The following is a 20,285-nucleotide window of genomic DNA, read 5'->3' as shown; positions in this document are numbered from 1 at the left end:
ATGTCTACTGTACTCTATCTACTAGTGTCTCATGTCTACTGTACTCTATCTACTAGTGTCCCATATCTACTGTACTCTATATACTAGTGTATCATGTCTACTGTACTCTATCTACTAGTGTATCATGTCTACTGTACTCTATCTACTAGTGTATCATGTCTACTGTACTCTATCTACTAGTGTATCATGTCTACTGTACTCTATCTACTAGTGTATCATGTCTACTGTACTCTATCTACTAGTGTATCATGTCTACTGTACTCTATCTACTAGTGTATCATGTCTACTGTACTCTATCTACTAGTGTCTCATGTCTACTGTACTCTATCTACTAGTGTCTCATGTCTACTGTACTCTATCTACTAGTGTATCATGTCTACTGTACTCTATCTACTAGTGCCTAAACATGTGTTGCTTCCTGACTTCCAGGAGGGAGAGGCTGTGGAGCTGCGTGTGGTCAGAGCCCAGGGCCAGCTGCTGAAACAGCTGGTGCGCTACTCCCTCGTGCCACCGGGCAACGCCGAGTTCTACGGCGCCACGGGCATCCTGGAGTTCAAGCCCGGGGAGAGGGAGGTGGTGGTGGCCCTGGTGGCACGGCCCGATGGGGTGCCCGAGGTAGGAGCACGGGGGAGGTGGTGGTGGTGCTGGTGGCATGGCCTGATGGGGTGCCCGAGGTATAGGAGCACAGGGGACATGGAGTAGACCACAGTATGAGTCTGGGATACTATATCTATAACTGTACATATCCTTTACCTACTCTTACTAGTTACGCTGCTGGCCAATATGACTACTACCATACTGTGTTTATACCTGTATCACTGTACATAATATTAAAACTCTGTACATACATCTGATTAGCAAGCACTGCACTCCGTAGTACTACTTTATATATTGTATACCCAGTTTAATTGTATATATAATATATACAATTACACATTGTATATTACTGTTGCACTTTACTGTTCCTTGCACTCAATACATTTTAATCGAAACGAATCGAATCGAATCTAATATTAACCTCCACCAAAAAAAAATAGCATTAATGCTCTTCTGACAATTACTATAAGATTTTGATGAGCAAAGAGTAGCAACAAAGATCAACATTTAGCTCTTAGATTATGATTTGAACAGACTTCTGTTTGGTCCATTATCATTGTCTCATGTGTGTGTGTGTGTGTGTGTGTGTGTGTGTGTGTGTGTGTGTGTGTGTCTGTGTGTGTGTGTCTGTGTGTGTGTGTCTGTGTGTGTGTGTGTGTGTGTGTGTGTGTGTGTGTGTGTGTGTGTGTGTGTGTGTGTGTGTGTGTGTGTGTGTGTCTGTGTGTGTGTGTGTGTGTGTGCGCGCATGCACATATGTGCAGCTGGATGAGAACTTCTCAGTGGTACTTAGCAGCCACAGCACTCCACCCAGTCGTCTTGGCAACCACAGGGAGGTCAACATCACAGTGCGGAAGAATGACGACCCCTTTGGGGTCATAGAGTTCATCCAGTGGGGACTGGTGGAGGCCATCAACGAGAGCAAAGGGGACGAGACGCACCAAGGTACTGTGGAGGAGTGTCGTAGTGGAGCTGCACTGCTTATTATATCTTATTATTATATTATATTATTATATCGATTTCTGTAATATAAAAAATACGTATTTAAATTTTTTAAATGTAAGTTGCCACCCCATTTCACCCAAAATTATAAATATACAGCAAAATAAACAGCATTTATATTTATTATATTATTAAGAACTTCATTTTGTATGTATTTTATATATATTTTTTGTATTTTATGATAATTGTGTCTTATCAATTAATTCTGTATTGCAGACTTCATAAATGGAAGTCCCAAATTACAGTCATCTTGTCCGCAATGATGGACATGTTTTTTCCATCAACCAAAACCATCTGATGTGACAGCCGACTGGAAATCAACTGTGGTCAGATGATCTAGAAAGCCTAGATTTGCGTTTGCTAGTATTTTTGTCAAGTTGAAACCACCTGCATGCAGCCTGCCGTGATGTTGGTCTTGTGTCCTAATGTCGTGTTCCGTCCTGGGATTCCCCCACACAGCCGTGTACCCCGTGGTGAGGAACAGGGGGCGGTTTGGCGATGTGACGGTTTCCTGGGTCCTAGAGCCTGCCCCGTCCTGGGACGTTAGCCCCATGCAGGGAAACATCACTTTTGAAGAGGGGGAGTACCTGAAAAACCTCACCCTCATCTCCGTACCCGATGAGGTAGAGCACAACACCCATATCTATAACCAACAACAAGGGGAAGGCGTACAGGCTGCTCCACATCTCTTAATAGTTCTTCCACATAGGGCGGCTGGGTGGCGCAGCGGACTAAGCGCTCGTCACCAACGCAAGAGACACTGGTATCGAATCCGGCTGTCAGCGTTGCCTCCGGCTTGGCCGGCCGTCATACTGGCTCGATTGGCAGAGTCAGCGGGAGGGAAGCCGGTGGGTGGGTCCTGGTCGTTGTAAACAGCGACTCCTACAGTTCGGTCGGGGCGCCTGCACAGCGAGGGAAGGATCTAAGAGAGGTAGTGTGACCTTCCACACGTTACACTCTCCCAGTGAGAGTCCGCGCTGCCAGGTGAAAAGAAGCGGTGGGCTGGGTACACATGTGTCGGAGGAAGCATGTGATAGCCTCCGCCCCTCCCGGACCGACGGTAGGGGGTAGAGTGCGCAGCGACCAGGAAGGGGATTGGGAATTGGCATAACGACTAACATTGGGAGGGGAGAAAAACGGAAAAAGAAGGGGGTAAAAGATAATTTTTTTTTAAATAGTTCTTCCACATGCCATGTGGTCCACCTGTTTAACTGTTTGTCTTTTGGCTGAAGATCCCAGAGGACGTGGAGAACTTCACTGTCACTCTGATGGATGTTATGGGAGGAGCGAGGCTGGGAAATGTACTCAATGCCAGTTTACAAATCAACAAGAACGACGACCCTGTCTACTTTGCAGGTAGCTTTCGTTCCACATGCAGTTCATACAAGTGATTTCATTCTCCTTGAGTTGATATGAAAGACGTTTTCTTTTTACATGTGTGAATATGTGAATGATTAATTAGTGGCAGTGAAAGATAATATAATGGTCTGCCTGCTTCTCTCTCTCTCTCTCTCTCTCTCTCTCTCTCTCTCTCTCTCTCTCTCTCTCTCTCTCTCCTCTCTCTCTCTCTCTCTCTCTTTCTTCCTCTCCACATCTCTCTCCCCTTTCCTGTTCCCATTTTCATCCCTCTGTCCTCCCCCCCGCCCCTCCCCCCTCAGAGCCCGTGGTGGTCCGGCTAAAGGAAGGGGGCGTGGCCAACTTCACTGTCCTGAGGGCGGGGCGTGCAGACTTTGTTGCCACGGTGATGTACCGTGTGGAGTACGGCGACGCGTCGCCAGGTGACCTTGCCGCGCTGAGCAACGACACGCTGCTGGTGTACGACGTCGGCGAGTGGACGAAGAACATCTCGGTGGCCGTGGAAGATGACGACATACCTGAGACTGACGAGCCGTTCTACATCGTTCTCTACAACGCCACAGGTGGGGGATGGGCTTCCCGTCCAACTAGCGGTCACTGTGTGTTGTGGCAATTCCAGGTGTAGGGGTGGCAGAATAAACAACAAACAGACGGGTTGTGTTTCCCAAAATAATACTTTTCTTTATTCTCTAATAAAACAAACAAACGTTTCACTCTTCTCCTCACTCTCTCTCTCTGACTTCTATTAACACTGTCTGCTGGGCCGCCTAGCGGTCTGTCTCCCTGCCCCTGATACGAGAGAGTGAGAGTGTGCTCTCGGGCCCCATTAAGTTCCCCCTCCTCAACAGACGCACCGCGTCGTGATTTGCTAGTTGGTCTTGATGGCCTTCTAGCGACAGGTGCGTCTGTAAGCGGACGCCCAAATATGGGCCGTTACATAGCGTCCTTCAATCACTAAGCCCAGTGGTGGCTTGGGGTTGCCACAGTGTGTATTGATAATAGGGATATACATAATGGTTATTTTGAGAGATGGTTATCCGCTGTCATTAACTGGTTATTTATGGGTTTTTTTATGTTTTCTTTTTAATGTAAGATAAGATAAAGAAAAAAGGGCAAATTCGGGTGTCATAGCAGCATGGTGGAGGGGGGAGGTGAGGTACAAGTATGGACAGGGTAATAGTAGAAAGACACAAATATATATAAAAACATGAGAAAAAAAACAGTGTAAACAATAACATTTACTTTAATATAGTATGTCTATGTTAATATAGTACTGTACATCTGAGTTAATATAGTGCATCTGAGTTAATATAGTATGTATGGGTTAATATAGTACGTATGGGTTAACCCTTTACCGGCCAAGTAACCATTTTTGGCCACTTCCCCATACAATATATTTAGCCAGGTGGGAGAGGGGGGGATCTTTAATCTATGAAAAAAACGTCTTACAGCCAATCAGCACAGGTCAGGCTATGACACAGATATTGTCACCATCCCATCTGACCAATCAGGATAGACCCTGGGGATCTGCAACTTCCTTCTTTTCACCACATTAAAAAAATTCTAATTTTTGCACCTGCTTCTACTCTTCAAACGCCATTATTTCCTCAACAAGTCATGGTGAATTGATAACATTTACTCATTTTTGCAGTTAATGGGATAGGTGTTTAGGGATGGGATGGGATAGGTGTTTTTTGCATAGGATTAGTGAAATCAGGATTTGTTGTTAGCTAAAAAGTGGTGAAGCCATAAACGGTCATATGCCCCTTCAGGTGAAGTGACATAGTGTCAATTTTTAGACATGCCCGATGCATCTAGTCAGTCACACTTAGGGTATTACTTCTACCATGTAGTACCCTGTAGTGCCATGTAGTACCCTGTAGTACCATGTAGTGCCATGTAGTACCCTGTATTGCCATGCAGTACCCTGTAGTACCATGTATTGCCATGTAGTACCCTGTATTGTCATGTAGTACCCTGTAGTGCCATGTAGTACCATGTAGTACCATGTAGTACCCTGTATTGCCATGCAGTACCCTGTAGTACCATGTATTGCCATGTAGTACCCTGTATTGTCATGTAGTACCCTGTATTGCCATGTAGTACCATGTAGTACCCTGTAGTACCATGTAGTACCCTGTAGTACCCTGTAGTACCATGTAGTACCATGTAGTACCATGTAGTACCATGTAGTACCATGTATTACCCTGTAGTACCATGTAGTACCATGTAGTATCATGTAGTACCATGTAGTACCCTGTAGTACCCTGTAGTACCATGTAGTTATATAGTTTTGTCCGCTATTCTTATTTGGGCCTTTATCGGCTACTGTTGCCATGGCAACGCAAATTCAAGAAAACTCCCAATACATTTTCTTATTTATTTTATGTTATGAATCAGCATGCCAAGTTTCATAGATATGCCCCCTAAGGAAAAATATGCCCCATATCCCACACATTTTTAGGGGTACCGGTCGAGGGCCTGTTTACGGACACTTTGATTAACCTTAATTTACAGGGGGAAAATCAAATTCTTTTTTATTTCAAAATTGTAGATAACTTTTGAAATAGCACCAAAATAACATTCTAGAGTTGAAATTGTGAATTTCCAGGTATTTCAAGAAGTGACCGGTAAAGGGTTAATATAGTACCTCTGAATTAATATAGTATGTATGGGTTAATATAGTATGTCTGGGTTAATATAGTATGTCTGAGTTAATATAGTACGTCTGGGTTAATATAGTACGTCTGGGTTAATATAGTACGTCTGGGTTAATATAGTATGTCTGGGTTAATATCTTATCTTGAAGTCTTATCTTGAAGGTAGAACTCAGAGAGTAAGGGCAAATGGTGAGCTATCCTCTGCCCTTAGCTGTGGTTTTGGTGTCCCCCAAGGATCTATATTGGGACCGCTGTTGTTTAGTTTATACATTAATGATCTTCCAGCTGTATGCAATAAGTCTGACATCCAGATGTATGCAGATGATACGGTCATTTATGTCCATGCAGAAACCAAGCAGCAAGCTGCAAACAAGTTAACAGCGGTGTTGACATCGGTCACTGAATGGTTGACTAACTCATGTCTGCATTTAAACACCAAAAAGACTGTTTGCATGTTTTTTACAAAGAGGCTGATGAATACTGTCTCACCTGATGTCTATGTCAGAGGAGAAAGGTTGACAGTTGTATCCGAATATAGATACCTTGGGATAAAAATGGACTCCAATCTTACATTTAAAAAACAAATCAAATCGGTAGTAAACAATGCAAAGTTTCACTTATCAAACTTCCGTCACATCAGAAACTCTCTGTCAACAAAAGCAGCAGCACTGTATTTTAATGCCATTATTATGTCACACTTAACATACTGTCTGACTAGCTGGACACAAGCCTCCTGTACAACATTACGATCTGTACAGGTAGTTTACCATCAGGCTGTGAAAGTTCTGGACAGGAAAACAAACAGCCACCACCATTGTTATAGCATAGCAAACCAGAACCTACTGAGCTGGGACAATCTTGTCAAATTCAAAGATGCCTGCCTTACCTATAAAATCTTACATGGCTTGGCTCCTCCCCCCCTCTGTACTTTCATAAAACAGAAAGCATCTGCTGATAGATATACCAGGTCTGTAGTCAGAGGGGACTGTGTAGTCCCAAACAGGAGGTCTGCTTTTAGTCAGACAGCCTTTTCCGTGAGAGCAGCCCACACCTGGAACAGTCTGCCAACACGGCTCAGGGAGTATCAAAGTTACATCTCATTTAAAACTAACTTAAAATCATGGTTGAGAGATGGTCAAGTGTGCGACCATTTTAACTGAGGGATTGTATTTTAATGTATTTATTTGTATGTATTTTAGTGTATTGTTACCTATACTGATTCCTACTGTGTTTTAATTATTGTACTATGTTTTTTAACTGAGGGGTTGTATTTTAATGTATTTATTTGTATGTATTTTAGTGTATTGTAACTGTAACTGAGGGGTACAATTCCCTGACTGTATTGAATGAGTATGGTATCATTAAACCACTACTGAGTTATGTACTTTACTACTGGCCATACAGTACACAGGTATATGTGATGAACACCCACACAATAACACGGCTTAACAAAGAAAGTCCTGTTTGGAATATTTATTAGAAGAGCATCAATATTATCTTACAGTATTGAGAATTAGAGTCGCGCTTGTAAGGCGAAGAATGTGCATGAATCAAGAGCGTAAGTCCATGAGCATATTACGAAGGGGATAATTAATACCACCTGTAGCATAAGAATTATATAAGGTACACTCGTAGGTCAGCTGGAGATACTAGGGGGGTTCCCTCCGGTTGTAAGCCAGCAGGGGAGAGGAATTGTCGGGAGCAAAAGTCTGGATCAACGAGGAATAAAGAGACTCCAGGTACAGGAGACGGTGCAATAATCCCTTGGTCCTTAGACAAAGCAACAGCTATACTCCGGTATGCACTGCAGCATGGATGAAAGCTAGCCAGCCTCTGAGTCCTAGAGGCGGGCTCGACGGGGCTCCTCACAGGGTAAATCCCACACGGTAGTGGGGGTAGACGGTTCTCTGCTCCAGCAGCCACAGGACCAAAGCAATATAATCCAGCCGAAAAGGGCTCTGCATTCGTCGGTGTAGGTTATCCAGTGTACATATCCACACGGTTCTCGTCTAGGGCTCCTCGGATGGCGGCACAAGGTTAGGCCGCCCAGCCTGGATAAGCACACTAGCTCGGTACGATGAAACGTTGGTAATGCTGGTCACTGTAGAACGGTAGCCGCACGATACACTATACATAATAGACTATTACTTAATAATAGAATAGGTCGAACTCGATGATACAGCGTTAAACTCTGACACTTTAGCTATCAATTCGCACGCGGTCTCAAGGCTCTATTTCGGGGCAAAACGGGCCCACTTCACAGCACGTTGTATCGTGGTGAAGGCTTCAACTTGTTGGGGTAACACAACTGCTGTATCCACCTGCAACGTATTTATACGTAAGGTGAATAATCTAGTGCCAGCCTTATTTCTGTCTCGTATTACTGCGCAAACCTGGGCATGTTGAGACATGTCTTAGCGGTGACTTTGAACTAGACATTGGGGGTATGGCCGTGGCGCCTAGGGGGTCGCTGTCCAATAGGAGAACGAATATTATGGTCTGGCCTGTACCAGGTAAAGGGATATTCCGTGTATATGTACAAAGAATATACAAGGGATATCAGACGATATACAAATACTATACAATATATCTCAAGTAATAAATATATATATTCGGTTTAATCTGACCCTTTGTAACAGTAACCTATGCTGATTCCTGCTGTGTTTTAGTTATTGTACTGTGTTTTGATTATTGTTGTGCTCATGTCACCTGCCCCAGAGACTACAGTTGAAAATTAGCCAACTTGGCTAAACTGGCATATTTACAGTCAAATGTTCCTTAATATGCACTGTCTCTGTATTTTAAACCAATAAATACAAATACAAATATAGTACGTCTGGGTTAATATAGTACGTCTGGGTTTATATAGTTTGAGGAACAAAGGACCAATCACACCTCATCGCGATGCCCACTATATTCCCCCATGGTTCATGCACTCCTCTCTCCTGGCCAGTACTTTCTGTACATTGGAGAGCGTCTAGGTCATTTAGCATTGACTGCAGTGATCCTGAAGGTAGGGCTGGGCGATATGACGATATTAATATATAAATATCGGGTACAGTTCATTAACAATACACTTTTTAAACGTATCGTGGATATCGTGATGTTTTGCCCAAGAGGATTGTGTCGCGTCAAACTGGTCCACACGTTCAAACTTTTGAACAACGCCGCCCCACACACACACTACTGCATCAAAGTTACTACTTATGATTAACAAATGCATTCGTGGGGGCGCCCTCGTGGCGCATACCATAGTGCCTTGCGCACCTACGCGGCCGACCCGGGTTCGATCCCAGCACCCGACGTTATTTGTCGCATGTCCTCCCCACCTCTCCTCCCGTTCGCCCTCTCCTCTGTCAGTCCTGCGTGACCAAGAAAAGCTGTAAAAATGCTAAAAGAAATAAAAATAAAAATGCATTCGTTTTGTGGCATTAACGTTATATAGTTACACGTTCAATAACATCAGCGTATTTACCCGAACATAGCAACGTCCGAGGACAACCTAGATAGATACCAAGCATTACTCGTTCATATCTCAACCTGTGCCCATTCTGCGGTCTGTTAATAAAGTTTTCAATCAGACAGATGTATGGAAAGGCTTTTATTATAACATTCGTTGCAGTAAAATCATTATGCCTCGTTTAGTCATCCTGCGGAGCTAAAAGCTAAACGTCGGCCGCGGGGAGCTAACGTTGTTGATGTTGTTGAGCTCTCGTCAAAATCAATGGCGGACAAAAGCGGAAGTATAACATGAATACGCGCTTGCCGATTTGGTGCTAAGAACAGCAGGGCGGGTGCAAGTGGTGTGACGTAATTGGCAGACTCGACTGTCAATCAAAATTATTCTGTTTGCCGTCTGAATGAATGAAAACTTTATTAACAGATTGCAGAATGGGTACAATACAGTACAGCTCACTACAACAACAGTGGACTGGAGCATGAAGACCAGAAAAAGACTTTCGGCTTTTTTACATAAGGGTCCTCCATTTTCAATTCATCAAAACATTTAGAGACATACAAATATACAGTAGTTTCATAAAAATGCTAAAATGCTATTTATTGATTGATTGATTGATTGATAGATTGATTGATTTAAAACTTTATTAACATATTGCAGAATGGGTACAGTACAGCTCAATACATACAATTGTTAAGGGGATGCAGACCAGAGAAAGACTTTCGTCTTGTTTACATCAGGGTCCCCCATTTTCAATTCATCATATTTCATATCTAAATCATATAATATCTCATTGCTAAATATATGCAATATATAATCTAATAATCTAAATCTAATATATAATATAAAAAGGCTAAATGCATGGGTATTTTATTTTGTCTTTAATGTTAGCTTGCAAACTCAAATACTGTCTTGGTAAGCCTCATAATGAATTGTTTGGGGAAAAAAAGAAAAACATTGTGATGTGTATCGCGTATCGCCGAAAGGTCAGAAAATATCGTGATATCATATTTAGGCCATATCGCCCAGCCCTACCTGAAGGTATTGTGTATAAGGGATGGGGATGAAAGGCCGGTGGGCCTCAACAGGACCTTAATTACCAGACGCCAGACTTTCTCTTAGGCATAAAAGACAGACCACTCCAAACGGCCTCTCCGCCCGTTTACTGATGGAGTAGTGTAGAGTAAGGGGTAGCCTCTGGTCTAAGCCAGGGGATTGTCCCGAGTAGAGGAGCTTGTGTTAGGAGTCAATAAGCCTCGTGTTGGAAGTCAGTCAAACTCACACTGGAACCTGTTTACCGTGGCTGGTTCATTCACCAGCGGATTTGCATACAGATTGATATGTGTAGGCTGTTACGGGTAGCAGATATTTCTCATTTCAAATAGTCAAACGGTTTTAAAAATGAAATAGATAAAACGGCACAGGGTGTGATGGAGTCCCCAGTTTTCGTTCAGCTCATCAGAGAACTCTTATTTCTGGACGTTTATTTCTCTCATGAATACGCTCGGTTGCCATGGTTATGGCGTGCTATGTTAACGAGAACAGTCTCTCCTCCATGGGGTGATATTTAGCATGACAATAACAATGTGGCCGGCATAAAACGGCCACGTCTCCCTCTCTGTATATCTTGTGTAAAACATGCCCATGTGGAGAACAAAGTGGCAGTGATTTTAAAGAAGACGTGTTCTTTCTTCACATCTGATGTTGTTCAGCCCAGTCAAGATGTTGAAGTTTAAATGGGAGCATCACGTTATTTCTTCTTGTGCCAGTTCCACTCGACGGGACGTTTAATTGCTTTTGCCTACATTTTTTTTATGACCCTCCTCTCTCATTGAGTCCACTGCTGTAAAAATAAGATGAGAGGTGTTTCTGTGTTTTTACAGACTCCGTACACTCGTCATCAGACTCCATGGCACATAAAGTGGTCTGTAAATGTGAAGGACATCCCAGGCTCTGGTTCTTTGAGGACACGGGCCACAATGACACTGAGACAACATTAAAACGTGGGCACAGATTTTACCCCAATAATTGCGTGTGTGTGTGTGTGTGTGTGTGTGTGTGTGTGTGTGTGTGTGTGTGTGTGTGTGTGTGTGTGTGTGTGTGTGTGTGTGTGTGTGTGTGTGCACACAGGTGATGCTGTTGTGTACGGAGCGGGCACAGCTACTGTGGTGATTGAGGCCAACGATGATGCCAATGGGATTTTCTCACTGGACTCGACAGAGAAACCTGTGGCGGAAGGCAGGACCAACAACTTCTAGTAAGGAGCTTTTACTTAAAGATCTAGGAGCAATTTTGTTGTTTACAATTTTGTTGTTTACACTTGTTTACGTACTTGACTTCTTGACTTTCTATTTCATACTTATTATACTTATGTTATACTATCTTGTTATTATCTAGCACACTCTCAGGAGCAACACAGAAATAAAAATTTCATGCAAAGTATTCTGTATTCTGTATGACAACTAATAAAGAAACTAGAAACTAGGTCTTCTAGTCTTAATCCATCACTATGAAATCACATTTAGGCTACTGTATGAGCTATTGGTGAACACGTTTGCATTTTCTCTTACATATGATTAAACCCTTCAGAACCACATTGAGTCCATTTTGAAACGTGTGCATGCATTTGTGTAAAACTGTGTAAAACTGTGTTTTACTTTTAATGCTTCTGTTCTAGGTGTATGGTCGGTCTTATAACATCTTGCCAAAAGGACTACAGTTGCGAATTAGCCAGCTGGCTAAAACTGACACATTTACAGAAATGTTGATTAACGTGTACTGTCCTTTTTTTAAATAAACTGAAACTGAAACTGAAAAGCACCCCCTCTGTCTTCAACTATGAACATACACAATACTCCAACTCACCACACGTGTAGAGATAATTGGATTTGACAACACTGTTTATTAGAGAGCGGACTCATATTTCCACCAGGCTTTTGATTGGCTAAACTCTGTGTCTTTCCCTGTTCCAGTGTCCTGCGGGCCAGGGGTCATTTTGGTGACGTGACGGTGTTTTGGCAGCTGTACGCCAACGACTCTCTGGCGCCCCTGGAGGAGAGCCAGGAGTTCACTAACACCTCTGGCTCCATCACCTTCACCACGGGACAAGAGACCAAGCCTATCGTCCTGGAGGCCATCTCGGACAAACTACCGGAGTTCATCGAGTCCTACGTGCTCCGGCTGGTCAACATCTCAGGTGAGATACGAGAGGATGTGGTCTTTGTATTGACCATTCTTCATGAATTGATTATCCTGACGCTTGGGGAGGGAATGTCAATATGATATAATAAAAATCATTTAAAAACAAACGGCAGGATTCCAGCATTCAACAGCATTTTCCCACCACAATTGTTTTACCTTTTTCTACAGCTGTCTAACATATTTCCAGAGCTTTTACAGTGCAATGACAGTTATACTGTAGTTATTCCTCATATTAATGATCTCAGTTACAATAGGATACTATGGTTTACAAAAATGATCATTTCTAATATTGTCACCTCACAGGTGGTTACCCGGGCAAAGGTGGCCGACTGGCCGAGACGTCCCTCAACGCCTCCGTCCTCATCCCCTTCAACGATGACCCCTTTGGCGTTTTTGCTATCGCCGATGACAACCTGGACCAGGAAGTGGCCGAGGACGTCCTGTCGGAGGACGACATGTCCGACGTCACTTCCTTCACCATCCTCCGACAGCAGGGCACCTTCGGCGACGTGCGCGTCGCCTGGGAAATAGTCTCTGGACGTTTCCCAGAGGGCCTTCCCGCGATGGATGACCTGCTCCTCTCCGCCTCTTTCCCTCGGGAGGTGGAGCTCCGGCCCCACGCCAGGAGGCACCACTCCGGCACGGACGCCCGGTTCTTCTCCGGCCTCCAGGCGGCCCACGGCACCATCTCCCCAGAGGACGGGCCCGCTGCGCCGGGCAACTTCACCTTCTCCGCCTGGCTGGTGCCCAGGCCGGACACCGACGGCTTCATCGTCTCCAAGGGAACGAGGAACGGGACGCTGTACTACGGAGTGAAGGTCCACACTAACGAGTCTCACGTCAGCGTGATGCTGTACTACACGGCCGTGGGATCTAACCACACTCAGGTGGCCCGGGCCACCGCCGAGAGGTTCGCGGAGGATAACGTGTGGCTGCATGTCGTCGTCACAGTGGACGACGGGATTATTGAGTTCTTCCTGGATGGGGTTCCTATGCTGGGGAGGGTGAAGAGCATCAAGGGAGAGGGCATTGCAGACGGTGAGTTGATGTTCTGATGTTTGTTACTGTGGCTTTCTGTTTCTGTGTACCTCGTGCTGTCTTCCCTGTTTCCCCCGTGGGCTTATGTTCCTTTTGTTTCTTTGTTTATCTGCCTATTGTCAGCGACTTCGGGTTCCGAGAAGCGCTATACAAATAAAATTAATTATTATTATTATTATTATTATTAAATGTGTTCTTTAATGAGACAATAGTCTTCTCAAGCACAAAACTCATTTTGAATTGGATTTCAACATTTTGAATGACAAAACTGAACATGTCTGTTGGTTAAAGTTGTGAGGTGTTGGTACCTGTGTTATAGATCCTGCAGTGAACAGACGTCACGTCTCCTGCAGGCTTTTCATTAATATGTCCTCCTGCCGTTTTAGCAGACATGCCGTAGTCCGTGTCAGAGACATACATGTAATTTCAGCTGTCATGTCTTTATTAACATGGCGTCAGTGGTGGTTTGTGTTTGTGAGCGTGTGTGTGTGTGTGTGTGTGCGTGTGTGTGTGTGTGTGTGTGTGTGTGTGTGTGTGTGTGTGTGTGTGAGAGCTATTCCCCTCTTGTTTCCAACATCTGGAGGGAGTCCCTAGTTAAACATACACACCCTACATACACACACACACACACACACACGCACGCACGCACACACACACACACGCACGCACACACACACACACGCACGCACGCACACACACACGCACGCACACACACACACACACAGGAGGGAAGCAGCCGGCATCTTCTTTTCCCCCTAATAACCGAAGACAATAGCGGCTGCCTGTTGTCCTCCAGACGTGTGTTTAGCTGACTTCAATCACACTGGACATACAGTAACACATAGACACCCGCATGTCAAGGCGTTATTGTCTCAACCCCAGAGACGGATGTCTTTGTTTCTCTGCTTTGTCCCCGCTCACTGTGGCAGACTTAATCAATTTGTCCAGTTATTTTCCAGTGGGGGGGTTGGCTACTCTGTCTGGCGCTCTAGAGATACGAGTATGTTCCACAGCCACCGTGCTGTATGGCGTGATTTCTCTTGAAAGAGGAGATTAACGAGGAGATCAGTTTAAGAGTGCGGCAGGGTGGCCTCTTGGTTCGGAGAGACAGACTCCCTTAACTGTAGAGGTTGCAGGTTTGAGCCCTGTGACAGCAGCTATTGTCTGTCACTGTTGAAGTGCAATAGCGAGACACAGAACCCCAGGGGCTCCACAAATGGCTGACCCTGTGCTCTGACCCTGTGCTCTGACCCTGTGCTCTGACCCTGTGCTCTGACCCTGTGCTCTGACCCTGTGCTCTGACCCTGTGCTCTGACCCTGTGCTCTGACCCCACTTGATGGTCAACTTGTGTCATAATGGAGAGGCCTATTTGAAGAAAAACTGAATTCCTATGGTAATTACATTTTAGATTAGATTCTATTGAAAATGTTATTGTCATTATACAGCTCATGTACAGTACAGCGAAAATAAGTTTGGCATCCAATCAGAGTGCAAATGTAACAGTAAAGTGCAATAGTAATATACAATGTACAGGTGATATAAAATATATAAATTAGTACTACTGAGTGTAATGCTAATCAGATGTAATGAGTTGTAATATAATTTGGACAGTGATACAGAAGTATAGGCCTACAGTATGGTAGTAGTCATACTGGCCAGCAGCGTAACTAATAAGAGTCTGATATGTACTGATATAGATATAGTATACAGATATGCAAAATGATTATGTGCAGGTACAGACAGGTGTGGATATATTATTGTATATATCCATTGTATTGTATATTATTGTACATGCTATAATACAGAGTTATGGGTTAAACTTACACACTTAAAAGATTAAGAATAATGTACATAAATAAATGTTCTACAAGCTGCCTCTATGAGTTTATAAGTTGTGCAGTGTGTAGATGTTTTCAAATGGATCATAAAAATGATTAATAGCCTCATAGATTATATATTTTTCTGTTTATCTAGAGTTATATTTCCTTCTGGGGGAGGAAACTGCCCACTCTCCTTAAAAAGGAAATTAACTAGAGGAAATTAACTAGAGGATTAACCAGAAGACTAAGTAGAGTGCAGACATGCCCATCAGGCAGTAAGCTTACCCAAAGAGATAGCTATCTAGAGGGATGTTTAGAATGTCTGTCCAGGTGGAGAGAGAGAGAGAGAGATAGAGAGAGAGGGGGGTGAGAGAGATAAAGAGTCACAGAAAAAGTAAGAATTAGTGGACAGAAGAAACTGAATAAATCCATAATAATGTAGGTTCTATTTCATACTGGCTGCCGCTCAGCGTCATCTGCACTAACCTCACTTCGTGCACATGCACTGAATAAAAATCCACAATGTACCTTTACATACCAACATTCGTCTGGCCACACCCCTATCCGCTACCTTCATAAGCAGGTGTGTGGCCACACACTCGCCTCCTTCTTCACTTTCACCACAAGGAAGTGCCTGTTGTATACATCACTTGACGAGGTTGTTTAAGCTGAAGAAAGTTGAGTTACGTGTTTACATTTTTTCTTGCTTTTTTCTTTCTCTCATAAACTTTAAAAAGAAAAAAGCTAAGTCATAATGTTTACCTCGGAGGGTCGCGCTAGCAACGTTACCCTTCACCAGCGGTTCTCCATTGCCTCCTCTGTCGTGCGTCTTGGAGCGGGGTTGAGGCCACTTTCGTGGTCGGCAGCCGTGCCCGGTAGGCGTCCGATAGATAGTTTGCCTCTCCAAGGAGCTGGTGCACCAGCGCCGTCTCCTGTGCGATGGCCTGGGTCCGGCTCTGGTTCCTTTGCTGCCGGAGAGTCGTCCGCTGTTGGGCGGCCGGCTCCTCTGGTGGCGGAGGATTTGAGACGCAAACTTTTTGCGTTGGCTCGCTCCCGTCGTAAGATGGTGGCTTGTAGACGCGAACGGCCTGGTTTTGGTGAGTTGCTGGAGCCGGATGAGGATGCGTCTGATTCTCCATGGCCGATGGAAACAGAGGACTACATGGTAGGAGCAGACGGGTTCTTATTTGACGCCCCGGTGGAGACATGTCCGCCGCCCGTCCAGGTAACACTGGAGGGGGGTGATAGGTCTCCTTGGGGTCCCTCGTACGCGGATGTTGGGTTAGCTGGCGAGATTCATGTCCGGGATACTGACGGGCGGTACGGAGCTGACCGATTTGCAACATGATCAGCTCGCCCAGTCGGCAGGAGCCATCCTGCATCTGATCCAGCCGCAGGCTATAGCCGCTGGGAAAGTATGCGCCCTGGCCACTCTAGTCCAGCGCCACCTTTGGCTGGAGCAGGCGCGTGTGCCGGAAAGGAAGAGGCCTCCACTTCTGACGGCACCCCTCTCCGATGCTGGGCTTTTCGGGTCGGCGCTGCAGCTGATGACCTCAACCTGCAGGGAGATGCAGGAGGAGCGTTCCGTGCTCCAGCCTCATTTCTACCCCGCCCGATGTCGCCGGTGGAGTCAGACGGAAGGCTCGTCGTCGGGGTTCCGCCGCCGTAGCCGCCGCTGCTACCACCGCCACTGCTACCACCGCCACTGCTGGACCTTCGGCAAAGAAGGCCAGGAGGAGAGAGGGCGCCTCCGCCACTGCAGCCGGCCCATCCACGCTCGGAGGTGACGGTAGGAATCGTCGTGACCAGCCTCCTATCCTTTACCGTCCCTCCGGGGCTCCCCGGGGTGGCAAGTCCCGAGCGGCTCGTGGCAGGCGTCGCTAAAAGTGACTTTTTTCCCTCTGTAGTCCCCCCTGTTCCCTTCCTGGCCCAACATATGATTTTGTAAAGAAATAAAAGGTCCCTCCTGGAGGGAATATTTTTTGTTACAAACTGTGTGTTTATTCACTACATATGATGGGGATACGATGTGTGAACCTTTCGCTAGTGTGGGATTGATAGAAGGGCTAGACTTTTTAAGTCTTGTTGGTCGCTACATTTTCATGTTATAGAGCTTAAGCAAGGCCTGCAGCTTACACTCGGTTGAAAAAGGTTTTTTCTGCCTCGACCTGAAGATTAGGTCTTCACATAAAGGTAGAGGTTAGTTGTGTGCTCTGTTGCTTAAACAGTGATATTGAGCCGCAACACTGTTGTGTTGGTCTGCAGTAATGCTTGTGTGTGTAAAGGTACCGCGGTTCAGGCCGCTCTCTCTCTCTATCAGATTTTCTGTGTCTTGCAACATAAACACGGGTGTCTGGTTCACACATATATAACTTTGGCCTGGTTATAAACCCTGTTCACAGACTTGTCTGTGGCTAGAGCGCATTGAATTAGCTTTGCGCTGTTCATTAGCATACTGGCTACTTAAGGTATCATATGGCTATTGTTGTTGTCGTATTCAAGGGTTGGGCTTGCGAGGGGGTACCGGATAAACCCCTCCTTCCCTCTTCTGATTGGTCGTTTTTTTTTTACTCTCTTTTCATTCGGTCCGACCAAGCTGTTAGGCAGCTTGGCACGGGGGGGAAGGGTTTCCCTGACTCCGCACCTATCACGGGCGGTTGAGTCATGGGTTTCCCCCCGTCATAGAATACGTCACTGGGCACGTTTCTATTGGACGACGGCTTCTGTGAGTTTTTTCAGACCCGTATGTAGGGTCTGTCATTGTCAAGTTGTCGCGGCAGAGCGTAGGAACTTAGTGTTCTGCTACGCTCGATATACGTGTAACTTGAGTCTGTTGGTCACATGGCTCAATGTTACCGTGACTTTTCAAATCATGGCTCACGTGGGAAGTCTCTCTGAGGATTCCCGTCTCCTCTCTGTGGTGAGGGTGACGGGATGTAAGAATGAAAAATGTTTTACCCTCAGCCGCGTCACATGGGATTCATGTCAGTCTGTGTGTCTTTCTTTTTAATAAAAAGAGGGAAGAATATGAAGCACGACAACTCCTTGTCGTTCTCCCAGGCGACTTGAAGGACCAATGTCTGGTGTCTGGTTAGACTATCCATTGATGTGTTTGGGTCTCGACGCGTACATAGTGCTGGCTCGGGGTGTTTTCTGATAAGAATCACGCATGAGGCTGGTACGCCTTGGTTGCTCGTTATTAAAACGGCGTTTTTATAGGGCAACTGGGATGGAGGTTTTCTCTTCCGAGCGCCTGTTACTAGGTCTCGACGAATTCTCGTTCATATCTGGGGGATGTTAACGGAATAGATCAAAACATAGGTAGAGGGGTCTCACGCCCTTGGGGTGGGCCACTGAGCGCGGTACGAATGGAACCGTCTGGGTGGCGCCCTCTTTTCATGTTTTAGATCGACACACGTACCTACCCCCTCTCTTGGAGTGGGGATGTCGGCGTGGTTAGGGCACGGGACTGGTTCTGGTCACGCTGGTCCAGGTCAGTTAACCCGTTGTCCGCCGGGGACGCAGATCTGCTGTTCTGGTACCCTGAGGGACTTGTGCTTTTTTCGGGGGAAAAAATGCCGGGTCAGCCCGGGTGTCACAGGGTTGGGCGTTATGGAGGCCCTTTGTTGGGTACATGTTGTACCCTGCGCTATCGTGAAGAGGCTGGTTCTCCATTCTTTTCGCTCCTCTCTTACGCATGGCGAAGAGGGGGCTGTTGGGGTGGTCTTCTGGACCTCCTCTGGCATCCCTGTGTGCTTCCCGGGCCGCCGGGCCCGGTCTGAAGTTGTGTTTCGTCGACCCGTAGGCCTGGAATAACCCCTTTTTGAAAACTGAAACACTTGTACTGCGGTATAGCCAGTGTATACCCGCAGGTGTGTTTTGGAGTTTTTTCTTGAGGGGTTATAGGAACAACCACCGCATGTGGTACCAAGAGGGTGGTTGATTCCCTGGTGTGTTGGAGCAGAGTCAACTCCCGGGTTACCCGGTTGAGTGTGCCCCTGCACGTTCATGACGTCTGCCAATCGTGTCAGCCTTCTCTGCCTCTGCCCCTCTGGGTCGGGGTTTTTTGGTGGAGGCTTTGTCATGGTGCGCAACAATGCCAGCATACGCCCCTTCCGCCGGGGTGCTGTTTTGAGTTGACCCCTTTGGCGCCTGTCTCGTCCGCAGTGCTCCAGGCTCGGGTCAAACGCCTGCTGCCTGGTTTGAGGGATCGACCCCCTCTGGGGTCGTCTCCCCGGTGCGCTGCCTGCTTCCGCTGTAGTGTAGCCTTTTGTGTGCTTCGAGTTACGGCCATGCTGACTGCCTGAGTTGTCAGGGTCAGTGTGCCAGGCGGCGTACTAGTGGGGGGAAGGGCCCGCTCTTGGAGGGGCCCTGTCCGAATATGCTGGCGATGTGGGGGGCGGTGTCACTAAGTGACCGCCTGGTGAGGTCTTGATGCTGTGGCGTCGTTGACCTCTCCGGGCCCCCTTTTTCCGGGGGATCCAGTCCCTTCAGTGGGTCTGGGTCTTCCTTCGCGCTCCGCTGCTACGGCCTTGCCACGGGGTTGAGTTTGCTCTCGACCACGTGTTTTTGGGGGCGGTAACGAGGTTTGTTCCTTCCATTCGTTCCCTGGTGGCATGCGGGTTGTGCGTGTGGGTAGTCGTGGGGTCAAGCCACGGTCTGCTCACCCTGTGCGTTGAGTTGCTCAAGTTTCTCTTCGCACGGTCGGATCCGTCTCCCTCCCGTCCTCCAATAGGGGGGGTATCCTCCATTAGGGAGGGTTGGGGGGGCTCGGTCTTCCCCGGTTCTGATGGTTGTGGGGGGCCTCAGTGGGGTACATTTGTCGAGCTTCAGGCTCCTGCTCAGTTCCCGTAGTGCAGATGACGCTGAGCGGCAGCCAGTATGAAATAGAACGTAAGGTTATGAATATAACCAAGTTCTATGAATACTGGTGACGCTCAGCGTCTGGACGCCACTGCAGCCTTTTGATCTCGCCTTGTGGTGAAAGATTGGGAAGGAGGCGAGTGTGTGGCCACACACCTGCTTATGAAGGTAGCGGATAGGGGTGTGGCCAGACGAATGTTGGTATGTAAAGGTACATTGTGGATTTTTATTCAGTGCATGTGCACGAAGTGAGGTTAGTGCAGATGACGCTGAGCGTCACCAGTATTCATAGA

The 20,285-nt window shown here is 46.3% G+C and overlaps 1 protein-coding gene across 1 annotated transcript in view; it reads left to right on the top strand.

The window, feature by feature from the left end:
- LOC311235661 (adhesion G-protein coupled receptor V1-like) overlaps nt 1–20,285 on the top strand; it is a gene marked incomplete at both ends in the record, with an annotated part of 226,226 nt that overhangs the window by 30,744 nt on the left and 175,197 nt on the right. The window contains 8 exons of the mRNA XM_084323125.1: nt 430–615; nt 1,359–1,539; nt 2,056–2,219; nt 2,829–2,952; nt 3,255–3,515; nt 11,200–11,326; nt 12,042–12,265; nt 12,574–13,308. Of these exons, the coding sequence (XP_084179251.1) occupies nt 430–615; nt 1,359–1,539; nt 2,056–2,219; nt 2,829–2,952; nt 3,255–3,515; nt 11,200–11,326; nt 12,042–12,265; nt 12,574–13,308 (2,002 nt within the window). The remainder of the gene's footprint in view (nt 1–429; nt 616–1,358; nt 1,540–2,055; nt 2,220–2,828; nt 2,953–3,254; nt 3,516–11,199; nt 11,327–12,041; nt 12,266–12,573; nt 13,309–20,285) is intronic.

The sequence above is a fragment of the Notolepis coatsorum genome (genome assembly GCF_963971535.1).
Source record: "Notolepis coatsorum genome assembly, chromosome: 10".
NCBI classification, from domain to species: Eukaryota; Metazoa; Chordata; class Actinopteri; order Aulopiformes; family Paralepididae; genus Notolepis; species Notolepis coatsorum.
The sequence above is the reverse complement of the archived record's forward strand: the minus strand, read 5'-3'. Positions and strand labels throughout refer to the sequence as shown.